The sequence below is a fragment of the Sphaerodactylus townsendi genome, linkage group LG08, assembly GCF_021028975.2.
Source record: "Sphaerodactylus townsendi isolate TG3544 linkage group LG08, MPM_Stown_v2.3, whole genome shotgun sequence".
In the NCBI taxonomy this organism is placed as follows: domain Eukaryota; kingdom Metazoa; phylum Chordata; class Lepidosauria; order Squamata; family Sphaerodactylidae; genus Sphaerodactylus; species Sphaerodactylus townsendi.
In genome coordinates, this window is record NC_059432.1 from 14,751,491 (window position 1) to 14,769,081 (window position 17,591).

General features: G+C 46.9%; 1 protein-coding gene across 2 annotated transcripts in view; it reads left to right on the forward strand.

The window, feature by feature from the left end:
• The window catches only part of RGR (retinal G protein coupled receptor), a 36,792-nt gene extending 21,472 nt beyond the window's left edge, over positions 1 to 15,320 (forward strand). For both annotated transcript variants that reach the window (XM_048505007.1, XM_048505008.1), the window contains exons 4-7: positions 1,953 to 2,106; positions 5,713 to 5,830; positions 12,569 to 12,682; positions 14,381 to 15,320. In XM_048505007.1, the coding sequence (XP_048360964.1) occupies positions 1,953 to 2,106; positions 5,713 to 5,830; positions 12,569 to 12,682; positions 14,381 to 14,524 (530 nt within the window). In that variant the 3' untranslated portion in view covers positions 14,525 to 15,320. The remainder of the gene's footprint in view (positions 1 to 1,952; positions 2,107 to 5,712; positions 5,831 to 12,568; positions 12,683 to 14,380) is intronic.
• The last annotated feature ends 2,271 nt before the right edge of the window (positions 15,321 to 17,591 follow it).

Sequence of the window (17,591 nt, forward strand, 5' to 3'; positions counted from 1 at the left end):
GGGTCAGCCGCTTTAGCCACAGGGTGGCCCGGCTGCCCACCACTTCCTGCAGGCAGGTAAGACCAAGGCAGCGCTCTAGGAAGGGGAGCGAGGTAGGGGAAGCCTCCCACCGCTGGCTCCTTGGAATGAGTGACTTCTCCCGGTCCCCTTCCGGTAGCTGCCTCTGGACTGCCAGGCCTCAAGGCGCTCCCCTTACTCTGGTCAGGAGCAGGCCCCTCCTTCCTCCTTCCTCTCCCTCCCTCCCCTCCACACACGCCTGTCCTGCTGGTCCCATTCCCTTGCCTCTCTTTTCCCCCCTCTCTTCCCTCCTCCGCCTTTCCACAAAGACACAAGGTTTGATCCCTGGGAAAATCTGTGGTAAGCTGTGCATGCACAAAAGGCCTAACGCAGGAGCACTGTACAGTGATTAGAGAGATGGTGTCAGGCCAGAGTGACCTGGAATTGAATCCCCACTGAGAATCAAAACTCACTGGTAAGTGTGGGCCACCCACAGCACCCTCTTACTTCACCGGACTGAGGTGACTACAAAAAGGAGGGGTAGCCTGTAAATCAGGGAAGGTGAAATTGTGTAGCCTGATCTCGTCCACTTTTGGAAGCCAAGCAGGGTTAGATGGGAGGCCACCAAGGAATAATTTACAGAGGAAGACAATGGCAAACCACCTCTGCTTGATCATTTGCCTTGAAAGATCCTTGTTGGGGTTGCCATATGTTGTTTGTGACTTGCTAGCATGTCCAAACATACTGGGGGGGTTGCCCTGAACTGGATGGCTCAGGCTGACCCAATCTCATCAGATCTTGGAAACTAAGGCTGTTTTCTTGCATGGTTACGCTAGGGGTCATGGAGTCGGCATGATGACGCCGACCAACCCCTCGCTTCAGGACCGCTTCCTGCATCTAACGGGTCCCGCGTGTAACTACCGGGAACACAAGCGCCCGTGTTGCAACCGTCACCCGATCAGACTTACCTTCCCAGCCTGCATCGTTGGCAAAGCCAGCCCTTGAGGGCCAGGGGACATGCCCCCCTGCCCTGCGCAACCGCTCCGGAGTCGCAGGACAGGGGGGTGGGTCCCCAGGCCTCGGCGACGCACTGGACAGTCGCAGGGAAGGTAAGTCGATTGGGAAAGGGGGGAGGGATGGCACTTTGGTGGGAGACCAACAAGGAAGGCTCTGGAGTGGAAAGCAATGGCAAACCATCTCTGCTTCTTAGTTGCTTTGAGAGCCCTTTCTTGGAGTCACAATAATTCCGTTGCAACATGACAGCACATATGTACATACATGCCCCCGTACACTGCCTTTAGTTCTTAGGAGGAAAAGCAGAATGTAAAAAAAGTAATGTAACAAAATATAATATAACCAGCTATGGGTAGGTCAAAAAGCAATTTAAGTTTGGTTTTTCAACCATCATTAATTTGTTGACACGAAACAACTTTGAAAAATGTTGTCAACCGAGATTAGTTCAAGACAATATATAATTGCTGGTTTTGACCTGGAAAGTTTTGCATAAAGTAATAAAGAGGTGTTCTCTTTTTTTCTTGATATTTACAATATTGATACCACCTCCACCCCCATATGCAAGGGAAAGTCGTGCATTCATATGATTAATTGTTAGATTAAAAGGATGAAACTAGGGCATGAATCATCAAAAGCAGACTAGTTGATGGTGCCCTATCTTAAGCAGACACCTTGAGTCATTCTAAACTCTTGCTGAGTAGAAAAGGGAGAGCCACCAGATATTCCAAAAAATAAGATATGCATCTCACGTACGTTGCTTTCAGTAATATTTTCCATGGTCCCAAATACTGCTGAACATAAATTCCTCGTTCAGTCTTGTAAGCAAATGTCAAACAAATCCCAGATCCTTTGAGATTAGATCTGAAATATTCTTGTCATTTGGAGGAGGGGGATGAATCCCATTCTGCCTTGGGGAAAAAAACCTACTCTTCTCTTTTCAGGAAGTAAACTCCAGTGGAGTTCGGTCATCTCCATGGTGCTCTTTCTGTGGCTGTTTGGGGCCTTTTGGTCTGCGATGCCACTTTTGGGGTGGGGTGAATATGACTACGAACCCCTCAGAACATGCTGTACGTTGGACTACACCAAAGGAGACAGGTAAGGCATACATGATGCATGTTACTGAGGCATGTCTTTTGCATTGTGGCTACTTCTAAGGAGAGGTATTACCAGCCAACTGAAAGTTCACAAGCAATGTGTATTTTCAGTGGTGGTTGCAATACATAAACACTTAAATGCATGAAACTATTTTATATTGAGTCAGATTGTTGTTCTACTGTGGTTAGCATTGTCTTCTCCAGGGCTCCCCAACACGATGGCCACCAGTACCTCTCTTCTCACCCACCAAACTTTTCAGAAAGTGGGCGCGGCCATGATAAAGCAGGGTTAATTATTAGATTTCATTCAATGACAGAATTTTCCACTGAAGGATGAGGAGGACTGATAAGCACCTGACCTTTCCTCAGAGAGTGTGGTACAATTCCCCCTTCAGGACTTCCTTCTTCTCAGGAGATGCGAGGGGGAGATATTCTGTTTGGGTCCACCTCCAGAGGCAGCCATTTTAGGGTGGCGGTCACCACCCCCTCTCAAAAATCCACAGATTCCTGCAATGCCAAAAACGTTGGAGACCCTTGGTCAACTCTGACCAGCCACAGCTCTCTATGGTCTCAGATGAAGGTTATTTACATCCCCTACAACCTAATCTTATAACTGGCAGTGCTGAGTATTGAACCTGGCTCCTCCTACATGCAAACCAGATGCCCCTCCCCTAAACTAAGCTCTCCCAAACACCATGAAGATGGAGTATCGGACATCATCTCACCAGTATGGTGCAATAGCTGGTGTGTCAGCTGGTGTGTCGGATACAAAGAGCTATGATGGTAGCTTCAGTCCCTGTGCCCAAAGGAAGCTGAGGTGACAAACATAGTAATCATCAATGCCCAAAGCTTCCTTACTTCTGAAGGTGAAGGCATCAGAGAGTCCACTCGATGCCTTGAACTGAGTGAAGAAGTCATTCTCTGTTGACAGGCAGGTCAATGTAGTGATTAATTAGCAGCAGTGCCGTAGGAGGTTAAGAGCTCGTGTATCTAATCTGGAGGAACCGGGTTTGATTCCCAGCTCTGCCGCCTGAGCTGTGGAGGCTTCTCTGGGGAATTCAGATTAGCCTATACACTCCCACACACGCCAGCTGGGTGACCTTGGGCTAGTCACAGCTCTTCGGAGCTCTCTCAGCCCCACCTACGTCACAGGGTGTTTGTTGTGAGGGGGGAAGGGCAAGGAGATTGTGAGCCCCTTTGAGCCTCCTGCAGGAGAGAAAGGGGGGATATAAATCCAAACTCTTCTTCTTCTTCTTCTTCTTCTTCATATCAGACCAAGAGTGGGGAAACAAAGCTCGTTGGTGGCTTGGGTCAGCCATTCTCTCTGCCAGCCTGGTCTATTCCACAGGGTATAAAACAGATGAGAAAACAACATCTGATGGCCAGAGTTCTGGTGATATAACATCAGCGTAAGAGTCAAAACAACCATGGCAGTAGCTTCTGCGAGCAGCTTATGGAGAGGATAAGGACTGGAATACCTGCCTGATTGATACTGGAGCAGAGTTTTGCTTTTGGAGAACACAGAATCCTTGACTGTGCTGGAAAGATGCGTCCTGCAGCGGCTGATGTCCCATTTGGGGTCTGTTCAAATAAGCTATCTAACAATCCTGTAGGAAGAGCTGGGTAGTGTGGTGTAGTGGCTAGGGACTAGTATCTGGGAAGCATACGTTTAAATTCCCACTGTGTTGTGGAAGTTGGCTTAGCGACCTTGGGCCAGCCATACGCTCTAAGCCTAAGCTCACAGACTTGTGAAAATAAAATAGATAAGAGGAGGACGTTGCAAGCCACTTGGATCCTGTTGAGGAGGAAAATGGAGGCATGAAAAAGCAAATAAACAGATCAGTGGTAGAAGAAGAAGAAGAAGAAGAAGAAGAAGAAGAAGAAGAAGAAGAAGAAGAAGAAGAAGAAGAAGAAGAAGAAGAAGAAGAAGAAGAAGAAGAAGAAGAAGAAAGAAGAAGAAAGAAGAAAGAAGAAGAAGAACAACAACAACAACAACAAGAACAACAAGAACAAGAACAAGAAGAAGAACAGTTTGGATTTATATCCCCCTTGCTCTCCTGTAGGAGACTCAAAGGGGCTTACAATCTCCTTGCCCTTCCCCCCTCACAACAAACACCCTGTGAGGTGGGTGGGGCTGAGAGAGCTCCGAGAAGCTGTGACTAGCCCAAGGTCACCCAGCTGGCGTGTGTGGGAGTGTACAGGCTAATCTGAATTCCCCAGATAAGCCTCCACAGCTCAGGCGGCAGAGCTGGGAATCAAACTTGGTTCCTCCAGATTAGATACATGAGCTCTTAACCTCCTACGCCACTGCTGCTCCTAAACTAATGATGCTATGGTAGGAATGTTTACAGTTCTGCTTGAATGGTGACCCTTGGGACCACTAAGAGGTTACTGCCAGCAGATCATATACCAGGAGATGCGGACCAATGGATACAATGGTCCCAGACCGTTCAAGACCTTAAAGGTTAAAACCAGAACCTTGAACATGATCCAGAATTTCACCAGTAGCCAGTGCAAATCTGTGCTCTTACTGGGGTCCCTGTAAGGATCTTCACTGCTACATTCTGAACCACTTGTAACTTCCAGAGCAGTCTCAAGGATAGGCCAATATGGAGTGGGTTACAGTAATCTAGTGTGACCAGACGTCCCGCTTTTGGTGGGACAGTCCCGCTTTTAAGCAATTTGTCCCACGTCCCACGGGGTTTTTTAAATCTCCCAATTTTTGGAAAGCTGCCGCACTGCCTTCTGGGGCACTCCTGGTTCCCATCCTGTCACAGGGCGGGAAATAGGGGAGCACCCCAGAAGGCAGTGTGGCAGCCTCCCGTGCACGCGGCTGCAGGAGCGCGCTGCCTTTTGGGTCACTCCCCAGTTTCCCGCCCGGTCACAGGGCAGGAAACAGGGGGGGCCCCAGAAGGCAGTGAGGCAGCCTCCTGCACTGCCGCACTGCCGCACTGCCTTCTGGGACACTCTCGTTTCCCGCCCTGTGACCGGGTGGGAAACCGGGGATCGCCCCAAAAAATCAGTGCGCTCCTGCGAGCGCGTGCACGCGCGTCCCGCTTTAAAAAGGTGAAAATCTGGTCACCTTACAGTAATCCAGTGTGGAGGTGACTATTGTGTGGGTCTCCATGGCTTGGTTTGAACATGTCAGGTAAGAGACCAACTATCTAGACTGGCAAAGGTTGGGGGGAAAGCCCCGTGGTGGTATATGTGACTTGGGCCTCCATTGGCAAGGATAACTCCAAAATTACACCCAGCCTTTTGACAGAAGCAGCTGGTGTTAGTGCCAATTCATCTAATTTCAGCAGTTGAAAACTCCCCTCAGGTCCCCCTCAGCCCAGCCACAAGACCTCCATCTTGGATGGATTTAATTTCAATCTTCTCTGTTTCAACCATTCCCCCTGCTTCCAGACACCTGGTCAGATTTGTTAGCTGCCTCTTCAGGTACCTGCTCAAAGTGGCTCCCAGCAGGGGTTAAAGCTACCATTATAATTTAAAACGTACTTTCATTTCATTTTTAAAAGTTGTGGATGTGTTGTTTAGAAGTCTGCAGAAGTAAAAATGGCTTTCTTCAGGATCAATAAAATGTCGTCATTTATCCTTGTTCCAGAAACTACATCACATATCTTATTCCTCTGGCCTTTTTCAATTTTATGATTCCGGCTTTCATCATGTTGACAGCCTACCAATCCATAGACCACAAGTTCAAGAAAACTGGACAATTCAGGGTAAGAAAATTTTGCCCAGCTCCCCAAAATGTGATTCATTCAGAGTCTCTAAGTAGAGCTTTAGACTCAAGAAGCAATCTCCTCTAATTTACCCGTACAATCTGCTATCCAGAAGTAAACGTTGTTTTTTAACTTGCTCTGTTATGATTTATCCAATCAGTTTGAGGTTAGCATGGATTGAAACTGAAGGAAGGAGATTTTCAACAGTGGGGGACTCCAACTGGAGCGTCCAATCACTGAAACTCCAAGATAAAGTTTTCCACAGAGGTGACTGCATTGTAATTCTCAAACAGTCACCTCCAGGCTAGACTATTGCAACTCGCTCTACGCGGGCCTTCCCTTGCGTCTGATTCGGAAACTAAAACTGGTCCAGAATGCGGCGGCTAGTTTGCTCACAGGGGGTGCCACTAAAGACCACATCTTACCTGTGTTGCGCCGCCTGCATTGGTTACCGGTTGAATTCCGAATCATTTTCAAGGTGTTGGTGTTAACCTTTAAGGCCTTGCGCGGCCGGGGACCTCCGTACCTGCGGGACCGTCTTGCCCCATATGTCCCGAATTGGCCCCTGCGTTCAGCGGAGGCCAATCTGCTGGTGTTCCCTGGCCCCACAATGATGCGGCTGGCCTCCACCCAGGCCAGAGCTTTTACAGCTCTGGCCCCTGCCTGGTGGAATGCCCTTCCTCCAGCTACGCGGGTCCTGCTTGATCTTAATGAGTCCCGCAGGGCCTGCAAGACCGAGCTGTTCCACCGGGCCTTCGGGGAGGCCGGCCACTGATGCCCCCCCTTTTATAACATCTGAGGATCCTGCCGTCCCCCCCCCTCCCTTTTTAAGGGATTTGTTAGTAGGACGCCATCTGTTGTGATTGGTAGTGATATGCTGCATTTTAATGGGACCTGGTTTTCATATATAGAGAGCCATTTTTAATTAATTCTGATATTTACTGTTTTAAACTGTGCTCTATCTCTATGCTCTGTTGTTCACCGCCCTGAGCCCTCCGGGGGAGGGCAGTATAGAAATGTAATAAATAAATAAATAAATAAATAAATAAATAAATAAATAAATAAATAAGAGGGAGTCCAGCAGCCCTCAAGCACACACACTGAAATTGGTTTGGGAACAGAGGCAGGTGTGTTCCACCCTCATCATCCACAATGCCTGTGTCTACTGGACCCAACAATATTGCTGAAGAAGCAAACTGATGCAGCTGCAAAAGAAGGCTTTCTTTCGACCCAGCCTAGCTCGCCAGATGGCCCCTCACTTTGATATGGCTGACCTGGCCACCTGACAACCACAGTGATACTGAAACTAGATTACAGTAATGCACTGTACGCTGGTCTTGGCTCAAAATCCATTCAGAAACAGCAGTCGAGGCAGAATGGCACAGCACCGCCGTTACTGGAAGCTAGACAGAGCACACACATTGCTCCCATTCTGTAGTCCCTCCACTGGCTATACACCAGCCTCAGTTGAAAGTACTGACTATCCTATGTGAAGTCCTTCGCGGTCTTGGACTTTATATCTGTAAGCCTGTGGCCCTTTCTGCATAGCACAAATAAAGCATCTTGAGGACGTTTTTTAAAAAAGCATTTTGGGGAGAAACTCCATGCAGGTTTTGCCCCAAAACATCTTCAGAACTTTTTATTTCTGCTCAACCCAGGGTTTGTTTTTTTAGAAAATGCTACATTAGCAAACTTTTTTCCTCCTGTACAGGGTCAAGACATTTCCTGCTTGCCATTTTGGCTTTTGTCTGCATACTGCGGACAAAAAAAGAAATCTTTGCCAGGGAAAGTTATTCTTTTATCCATTCCCCCCACCCAACTAGAAGAAGAAGAAGAAGAGTTTGGATTTATATCCCCCCTTTCTCTCCTGCAGGAGACTCAAAGGAGCTTACAATCTCCTTGCCCTTCCCCCCTCACAACAAACACCCTGTGAGGTAGGTGGGGCTGAGAGAGCTCCCAGAAGCTGTGACTAGCCCAAGGTCACCCAGCTGGCATGTGTGGGAGTGTACAGGCTACTCTGAATTCCCCAGATAAGCCTCCACAGCTCAGGCGGCAGAGCGGGGAATCAAACCCGGTTCCTCCAGATTAGATACACGAGCTCTTAACCTCCTACGCCACTGCTGCTCTCACTCGCACCTGCTATTTTCTTCTGCTTGCGATTTTCCATCCCACCTGTGATTTGCTGAAGGTTTACAAGCGAGGTTTCTTCTGCTTGCAGTTCATCCACACATAATTTCACTGCACAAAGTATTGACTAAAGTTAGTTTAGATTGGTGATCCCCGCATCTGTCATTTTTCCTTTTCTTTTTGTTTTGAAGGAGGTGTCTTCGAAGCTATGATAACTTGAAATATATGCGGATTGCAGATTCTTATCTCATGTCATCCTAGCTTTGAAAACACCTTCAAAACAACGACAAAAAGAAAAACAACACATATGCCAGATTGCCTGTCCCAACTAGCTTTATTCATGTACTTTATACAGAGAAATCGCACACAGATGGGCTGCAAGCCGGGGAAATTCTGTTGCTAACCGGGATTTTTCCCACTTACCTTTGTCCGAGGGTTGCTGCGCGCAATTCCCAGCGCGCGCAATTCCTGGCGCGCGCCCTGGCTTCCCCACAACCCCGCGCTCTGCGCGGGGTCATCAAAAGGCGCAATTTCAAAAGGCGCCAGGAATTACGCGCGCTGAGGGGGCGCGAGAGAGGCAGCGTTGGGGCGGCTGCGTTCTCACTGCCCCTGAAGTGGGGAGTGCAGCTGGACCCCGCGCTAGTTGAGGAGAGTAGCGCGGGGCTTAAGGTAAGTGGGGAAAGGGCCACCCTCAGCAAATGATATGCAGGGCGGAGAGTTGTAAGCAGGAGCAAATAGCAGGCATGGACTGCAGTGAAAATGAAAGTAGAAGAGTTTTGAAAACGTGTGGGGAAATCACTTTCCCTGGCAAAGCTTTTTTTTTGTCTGCAGCATGCAGAAAACAGCCAAAATGGTTCTTTTTAAAACGTCTGCAGGACATTTTATTTGTGCTGTGCGGAAAGAGCCTGTCCCTCCCACTAGGCTGTGCCGTGATAGCTTCATTCATCTGAACAAGGGGCCCTTTCCTCACAGATCACCTAAAAGTTTGTAAAACATTTTCAATCCCCGCTTTTACCTCAACATGTGTCTGCTTTTACTCCCGCTGCAATCCCTGCTTTTACCTCAACACGTGTCTGCTTTTACTCCCGCTGCAATCCCTGCTTTTACCTCAACACGTGTCTGCTTTTACTCCCGCTGCAATCCCTGCTTTTACCTCAACACGTGTCTGCTTTTACTCCCGCTGCAATCCCTGCTTTTACCTCAACGTGTCTGCTTTTACTCCTGCTGCAATCCCCGCTTTTACCTCAACATGTGCCTGCTTTTACTCCCGCTGCAATCCCCGCTTTTACCTCAACATGTGTCTGCTTTTACTCCTGCTGCAATCCCTGCTTTTACCTCAACATGTGTCTGCTTTTACTCCCGCTGCAATCCCTGCTTTTACCTCAACATGTGTCTGCTTTTACTCCCGCTGCAATCCCCGCTTTTACTTCAACACGTGTCTGCTTTTACTCCCACTGCAATCCCTGCTTTTACCTCAACGTGTCTGCTTTTACACCTGCTGCAATCCCCGCTTTTACCTCAACATGTGCCTGCTTTTACTCCCGCTGCAATCCCCGTTTTTACCTCAACATGTGTCTGCTTTTATTCCTGCTGCAATCCCTGCTTTTACCTCAACATGTGTCTGCTTTTACTCCCGCTGCAATCCCTGCTTTTACCTCAACATGTGTCTGCTTTTACTCCCGCTGCAATCCCTGCTTTTACCTCAACATGTGTCTGCTTTTATTCCTGCTGCAATCCCTGCTTTTACCTCAACACGTGTCTGCTTTTACTCCTGCTGCAGTCCCTGCTTTTACCTCAACACGTGTCTGCTTTTACTCCTGCTGCAATCCCTGCTTTTACCTCAACATGTGTCTGCTTTTACTCCCGCTGCAATCCCTGCTTTTACCTCAACACGTGTCTGCTTTTACTCCCGCTGCAATCCCTGCTTTTACCTCAACATGTGTCTGCTTTTACTCCCGCTGCAATCCCTGCTTTTACCTCAACACGTGTCTGCTTTTACTCCCGCTGCAATCCCTGCTTTTACCTCAACATGTGTCTGCTTTTATTCCTGCTGCAATCCCTGCTTTTGCCTCAACATGTGTCTGCTTTTATTCCTGCTGCAATCCCTGCTTTTACCTCAACATGTGTCTGCTTTTACTCCTGCTGCAATCCCTGCTTTTACCTCAACATGTGTCTGCTTTTACTCCTGCTGCAATCCCTGCTTTTGCCTCAACATGTGTCTGCTTTTACTCCTGCTGCAATCCCTGCTTTTACCTCAACATGTGTCTGCTTTTACTCCCGCTGCAATCCCTGCTTTTACCTCAACATGTGTCTGCTTTTACTCCCGCTGCAATCCCTGCTTTTACCTCAACACGTGTCTGCTTTTACTCCTGCTGCAATCCCTGCTTTTACCTCAACATGTGTCTGCTTTTACTCCCGCTGCAATCCCTGCTTTTACCTCAACATGTGTCTGCTTTTACTCCTGCTGCAATCCCTGCTTTTACCTCAACATGTGTCTGCTTTTACTCCCGCTGCAATCCCTGCTTTTACCTCAACATGTGTCTGCTTTTACTCCCGCTGCAATCCCTGCTTTTGCCTCAACATGTGTCTGCTTTTACTCCTGCTGCAATCCCTGCTTTTGCCTCAACATGTGTCTGCTTTTACTCCTGCTGCAATCCCTGCTTTTACCTCAACATGTGTCACCCCCTCAAAATGATTCATGATCACCATTAGGGTTCTTGCTGCAATTCTCTATATTTTGTATAATCAGTGCTTCAAAGACTACCTCCCGAACATTTTTTTAAAAAACTCACAGAAACAATTAAAATAAACAGGCAAGGGGGGATGGAATGAGCTCAAGAAATGGCACCAAGGAAGAAGTTGGGGATGGCAGAGAGGTGCGGAAAACAAATTAAATGGATCGCTCAGCAGTGAAGACATTACGAAAACGTTTCAGCCTGAAGGATTTTTTTTTTTAAAGGGGGATTCATTACAAATGTTTTGAGGCTGGACATAAAACGTTTTTGGAACCAAGGAAGGCGGAACTCCACGGAGGAAGCAATTTATGTCCTGCCTCGAAATGTTTTAAAAGGTTTGCATGGAAAGGACGAAGATCGTCCACAGGCGCCCACCTGCAAGGCCAAGGCAGTAACTGCCCATTCACATTTTGGCCATTGTGGTCCCCATCTGACAGACTGATCTGCTTGAAGAAAGCAGGAAGGCTCCTCTCTCCTAACTCTCCACAAATTATGCAAAACTGAATTATTCAGGGAGGCTTTTCTACAGGGGCGTAACGAGGCAAACCGTAGCCCTGGGAAAAACCTGAGTTGGATTCCGCACCCCCCCCCCCACCGCATGGGCGGCCACTCCACCATGACCAATTTATTTTTTTTTGCACCAGGACATTGGTGCCTGCAGGGGGTGCATTTTTAGACACATCAGCATCAAAATTTCAGCGTATCATCAGGAGACTGTCCTTATGCTAAGGAGATGGGGGCTACCCTTTTGGACCCCCTGAACCAAACTGCACCAAACTTGGGGGGGTCCCATCAGGACAGTTTCCAGATGATACCCTGAAGTTTTGGTGCCGATACATCCAAAAATGCGCCCCCTGCAGGAACATCCCAGAAATTTGCCCAAGAATCTTTGTTCTGCATTGAGTTTTCTGCATTGCTGTCAATGGGGGTTGCAGGCTGGAGGGGGGGCACATTTCTGAAGAGTGAAGACACAGTCTCAAAACTTTCATGGTCTCATCAGGAGACTGCCCTAATGCTAAGGAGATGGGGGCTACCCTTTTGGACCCCCTGAACCAAACTGCAGCAAACTTGGGGGGGTCCCATCAGGACAGTTTCCAGATGATACCCTGAAGTTTTGGTGCCGATACATCCAAAAATGCGCCCCCTGCAGGAACATCCCAGAAATTTGCCCAAGAATCTTTGTTCTGCATTGAGTTTTCTGCATTGCTGTCAATGGGGGTTGCAGGCTGGGAGGGGGGGCACATTTCTGAAGACACAGTCTCAAAACTTTCAGGGTCTCATCAGGAGACTGCCCTAATGATACCCCCCAAGGTTTGGTGCAGTTTGGTTCAGGGGGGCCAAAGTTATGGACCCTCAAAACTGTAGCCCCCATCTCCTATTTGCTCCCTTTGGAAACAATGGGGGATGGGGCACCCCCTTTGGGAGTCCATAACTTTGGACCCCCTGAACCAAACCTCACCAAACTTGGGGGGTAGCATAAGGATAGTCTCCTGACGATACGCTGAAATTTCGGTGCCACTAGCCTAAAAACTGCGCCCCCTGCAGGCCAAAAATGGAAAACCACTAAAAATACCCAAAAACGAACCCTGCATTTTGATGCCCCCCATAAGGTGGTGCCCTGGGCAGCTGCCCGCCTTGCCCAATGGACATTACACCCCTGCTTTTCTACTCAGGCAAATAGTGTTGCTCTAAAAATAATTCACAAAATTAGTTGGATAAAATATTAGCAGCTGTTTCTACACTACGGGGCACAGCTTGCTGTAAGTATGACTACATAATTTTGCATAATTTAATTTGTTATTTGTTCATATCTGACTCAATTGTTAAATATGAATCAGAAGAATGTAGTGCCTCATTCTTTGTTCTTTCTTTCCAGTTTAACACAGGCTTGCCCGTGAAATCGTTGGTTATTTGCTGGGGCCCGTACTCAGTGTTATGCTTCTATGCGGCAGTTGAAAATGTGACTTTTATCTCACCCAAAATCCGAATGGTATGTAAAAAGTTTCAAGTTCAGCATTTAAGTGTGACAACAAACCACAGTTAGCACAAACAGTGCTTAACAGGGCAGGTACAAACCATGGTTTAGCACCCCAGTGAAAGTGTGTGTGCAAAGTGCCATCAAGTTGCAAATGACTTTTTCAAGGTAAGAGACCAACAGAGGTGGTTTGTCTTTCCTTCCTTTGCATGATGACCATGATATTCCTGGTGGTCTTTTAGTACCAACCAGGGGCAACCTTGCTCAGCCTCTGAGATGTAACTAGATCAAGTCGAGGCAAATCCTCTTTATTGCTTTTCAATAAATTAGCTTGTTGTTCAATCAGTATTTGGTAAAAGGTAAAGGGAGTCCCATGACAATAAATTGAAATTGAATGAAACTGCAGCATATCCTATCATCTGAATTCAGCCTAAGGAAACAATATTACGGCCTTAGGTATAATCCAGCCCCAGTTGACCACTTGATTGCAATGGGAGAACATATGGATATACAAGCCAATCCACTGACTTGCATTCTAAGACCAAAAAATGTATGCCATTGTGTTGGTTCACATTCCTTCCTTCTTCGTTATGCTTCTGCTGTCCTTCCCATTGTTTGTTTTATACTGTAACTTGCCTGGGGCCTCTATGTGTAGGATTATGCGCCCCCCCACCCCCCCTTCCTTGCTTTGCTCCCTGGTTCTCTTGCTCTCTATTTTATAATCTGTTCTTGCATATTTACTGCTATTTTTAGGGAGGAGTTTGGTTGCTCCCTTCTTTTGGGGGTGGTTTTTAAAGGAATTGGATTGCAGGACGCCATTTTTATTGTTATTGTTTTGACCGCTGTTTACATGGTTTTAATGGTTTTAACGAATTTTAGTATATATGGTCACTATTGTGACCCTTGTTATATATTGTGCATGGATTATGTTGTGCACCGCCCAGAGCCCTTTGGGGATTGGGCGGTCTATAAATAAATAAATAAATAAATAAATAAATAAATTATCAGAACTGCCTCTCCAAATGTCTGGGGAGGGTGGAGTTTGGGAAGGATAGAATGTCATTTCTTGGTGACGCACCAGGCTGCCTCTCGCAGGCGAATTCCGCATGGGCCAAAAACAGCGGTGTGAAAATGGTGTGAAATCCATGGGTCCATCCAAGTTAGCACTCATCTTTGGAGACTGGCAGTGACTTTCCAGGGTGTCCTGTGAGGTCTTTCGTGCACCTATCACTTGATTCTTTTTACTGGAGATGCCAGGGGTTGCATTTAGGATTTTCTGCATGCCAAGCAGGTAGCGATGCCAGCCTCCCAGAGACACCTGAGGACTCCCAAAATTACAGCTTATCTCCAGACAATAGAGATCAGTTCTTTAGACAAAATGGATGCGTTGGAGGGTGGACTTTGAAATACCATCTTGTAGAAATCTTAAATCCTGACCTGGATAGCCAGGGGTCTGCAACCTGCGGCTCTCCAGATGTTCATGGACTACAATTCCCATCAACCTTTGCCAGCATAGTCAACCTGATCTGGTCAGATCTCAGAAGCTAAGCATTGTCCATGGAAGGGAAGCCTCGATAAAATACCAGGCAATGGCAAACCACCTCTGAACGCATCTTGCCTTGAAAACCCTCTGGGGCTGTTATAATTATTTAGGACACCAAAAAAAAAAAGATCTGAGCTTAATCCCGTGTTCCCGAATGCTCTTCCCAACAGATTCCTGCTGTCATTGCTAAGATGTCTCCCGCCGTGAACGCTCTCATCTACGCCTTGGGGAATGAGAACTACAGAGGGGGGATCTGGCAGTTCCTTACGGGACAGAAGATCGACAAAGCCGAAGTGGACAACAAAACCAAATAACGTGTTAATTTAGCCAAGGGCCTCTTCACAGATTCTGTTTATTTTTGAGATGCACAGATAAGATTTGATTCCAAAGTATGTGCCTAAAAAAAAGTGTGAGAAAGTCACAGAGGTACAAATTATTCAGGTTGTCTTTGTCAGGACCTAACCAGGTGGGATGCTTACACCTGTTCCCAAATGCTACAGTTTTCTTCACAGTGGGGCCATTTCCATTCTTAAAACCCTACAGTGGTTTTAGGATGAAACTTCCCTCCTGATATCGTCCTGATCTGCATCAGGATGCTAGGTGACTATAATTCAATTCTTAAAAAATCAACAGAGATCAACAGTCCCTTTGTCATCTAGCTTGAACCTGGGGAAAATGTGTAGCCACTAGCAACTACTAGCAGAAATAGGGTTGCCATTTGCCACATGGTGCCTGGAGTTCTCCCAGAATTATAACTGATCTCCAGAAAACAGAGATCAGTTTCCCTGAAGAAAATGGCAACTTTGGATGGTGAACTCTATGGTATTATACCCAGAAGAGGTCCCTCCCTTCCCCACACCCTGCCCGCTCTGGGCTCCACTCCCCAAATCTCCAGGAATTTCCCAAGCCAGAACTGGCAACCCTAAGTGGAAATCATGCTCATTTCTATCAGTGAATAGCCATTCCACATGGGAAATGTTCACTATTGTCTGCAAGTAGTTATTGAAGAAGAAGAAGAGTTTGGATTTATATCCCCCCTTTCTCTCCTGCAGGAGACTCAAAGGGGCTCACAATCTCCTTGCCCTTCCCCCCTCACAACAAACACCCTGTGAGGTGGGTGGGGCTGAGAGAGCTCCAAAGAGCTGTGACTAGCCCAAGGTCACCCAGCTGGCGTGTGTGGGAGTGCACAGGCTAATCTGAATTCCCCAGATAAGCCTCCACAGCTCAGGCGGCAGAGCTGGGAATCAAACCCGGTTCCTCCAGATTAGATACATGAGCTCTTAACCTCCTACGCCACTGCTGCTCCCTGAATTACTCCTGCAGATATTCCTGGCAAGCTTGTCTTTCAGTCCGTCCAGTGGCGCTTGTCAATCAAAATTGCCTCAAAGCACTGTGGGTTTGCCCTGGTCTGGTTTCACATTGGTCATCGCAAATGCATCCTGAGTCTTCAAGCACGATCCTCCCCTATGCAGTGTGAGCCGGGAAAGGAATTTAACAGTAGGGACAAATCTAAAGAACCCAGCATGGAACCCTGCTGGAAAGGATTTCTGCTTGTTTGACACATACGACGTTTCCAGGCCGTTGAGAGATTATAGCCATATCCACTATTTATGCCACATGGTTGTGTCTGCATTTTATATTTGCATAAAATGGATATGTGTGAAAGCAAGGGCCGTTTCTGACATTCTTTTTCTCGTTGGTCTCAATCGGTGCCCCGTTAAGGGCAAGATTGGGAGCAGGGGAAGTTCCACACTTGGGGCTGAGAGGGGGGGGTGCAATTGGTGGGGGTGAGCCAGCTTCTCATCTCCACATGGAGACTGAAAACAGGGCAAGCCCTGCTTTCGGGTTGGCGTAGGGGGCCTAGGTCACCTAAAGATCAGGTGGAGAGGATTCAGCCTTGAGGTCTTCACACCACTTCCTCGGGCAGAACCCGCTGTTGTTAAAATGGTGCTTGTAAAACAACCAAGAAAAGGTTCAAATTTATTTGAACCCCCCACCACTGCTCTAAAATGTTTCTTGGCAAATACTTTAGATTCTCCTCCAAACAACATGATTTTTTTTAATTTAATGTTTTATTGTATCATTTGAATATTCCATTTTATATGAATGCTTTTCTTCATTCATTTTCAAACAATACATTTTCCCCTTTTCCCCCTCCCCCTCCCCCTGTTTTTTCTTCATAGTTTTATCAAACAAACAGCAGTGAGTTCATTCTTTGTCATCTCTTCTCCCATATCTCCTCATTGACTCCAGCTTCTTTTTTCATATCCAGTCCAAGATATATTGGTCCATATCTCCAAAGGAATTTCCCGCTTCTGTTTATCTCTTGCCACAGTTTATTTTTTTTGTTATATTATTTCGAAAATGTCCCTAAGTGTCACTTGTTCCCAGATATATTCCAACCATTTCTGGATTGTCCATTTTTTCTTTTCTTTCCAGCCTAAAGCTATTGTTGCATGTGCTGCTTTGATCATTATTTTATACACATAGGTATATTTTTTTATCTACCCTCCTATCCTCCATTACACCCATGAACATTAAATCATTATTTATCCCAATATTGATCTTCACCAGTTTCTCGATATATAACATTACAGTTGTCCAAAAATTTTTTCACTACAACGTGATTTTTGTTCACACTCACCCCCATGAAATTATTTCTGGCCGCCATTTTCTCTGTTTCCATGTTTTTTCCCAATGTGTTGACAAGCTGTGCTTCTACGCTTTGCAGCTGCAATTCCCTGAGTCTTATGTAATCAGTGGTGTGAAGGTTAAGCCCCCTCCCCAAATCACAACAATGCTCTGAAACGCTCCAAAAACAGGGCGAGGGGCTTCTGCAGGCAAGCAGCAAGCTCACAAAATTGCTTAGTCAGCACCGGTGAGTCAGTCATACCAAAGGTTTGCGTGTCTTTACTTGTGATGCTGCTTTGTTTGGAGTCGTAGTAACGGATTTCCTTAGCCCAGCCAGACAACACCAGCTCCTTATCAGGGTTCTGACTTAGGAGAGCACTGCGCAGCCTGAGAATGCTTTGTGTTTTGGGAAACGCTTTCACTTTAGGGGGTGACTGTTAGGGGGTGCTTAGCTGGGGCATGTAGACTGCTGTTTTGTAGGTGTGTGCCGGATTCAGCAAAACCCCTCTGGAGTACACCAGTTCATATTCTGATGCAATAAACCGGATTTCCGCAACCCCGAACTGGCGACCAGGAGGAGGTCAACAGACATGACAGGATTGTGCAAAACAACACTTCTTTTATCTTTTCCCATTCTTTAAGCTTCTTAGATATTCAGAAAGGGATTAGGAGTGCCAGTGCTCTTGGCAGAGGGCACACAGAGTCACTCCGCGTGCATGCAAAAGCTAATTCGAGCAAGAATGCATCATG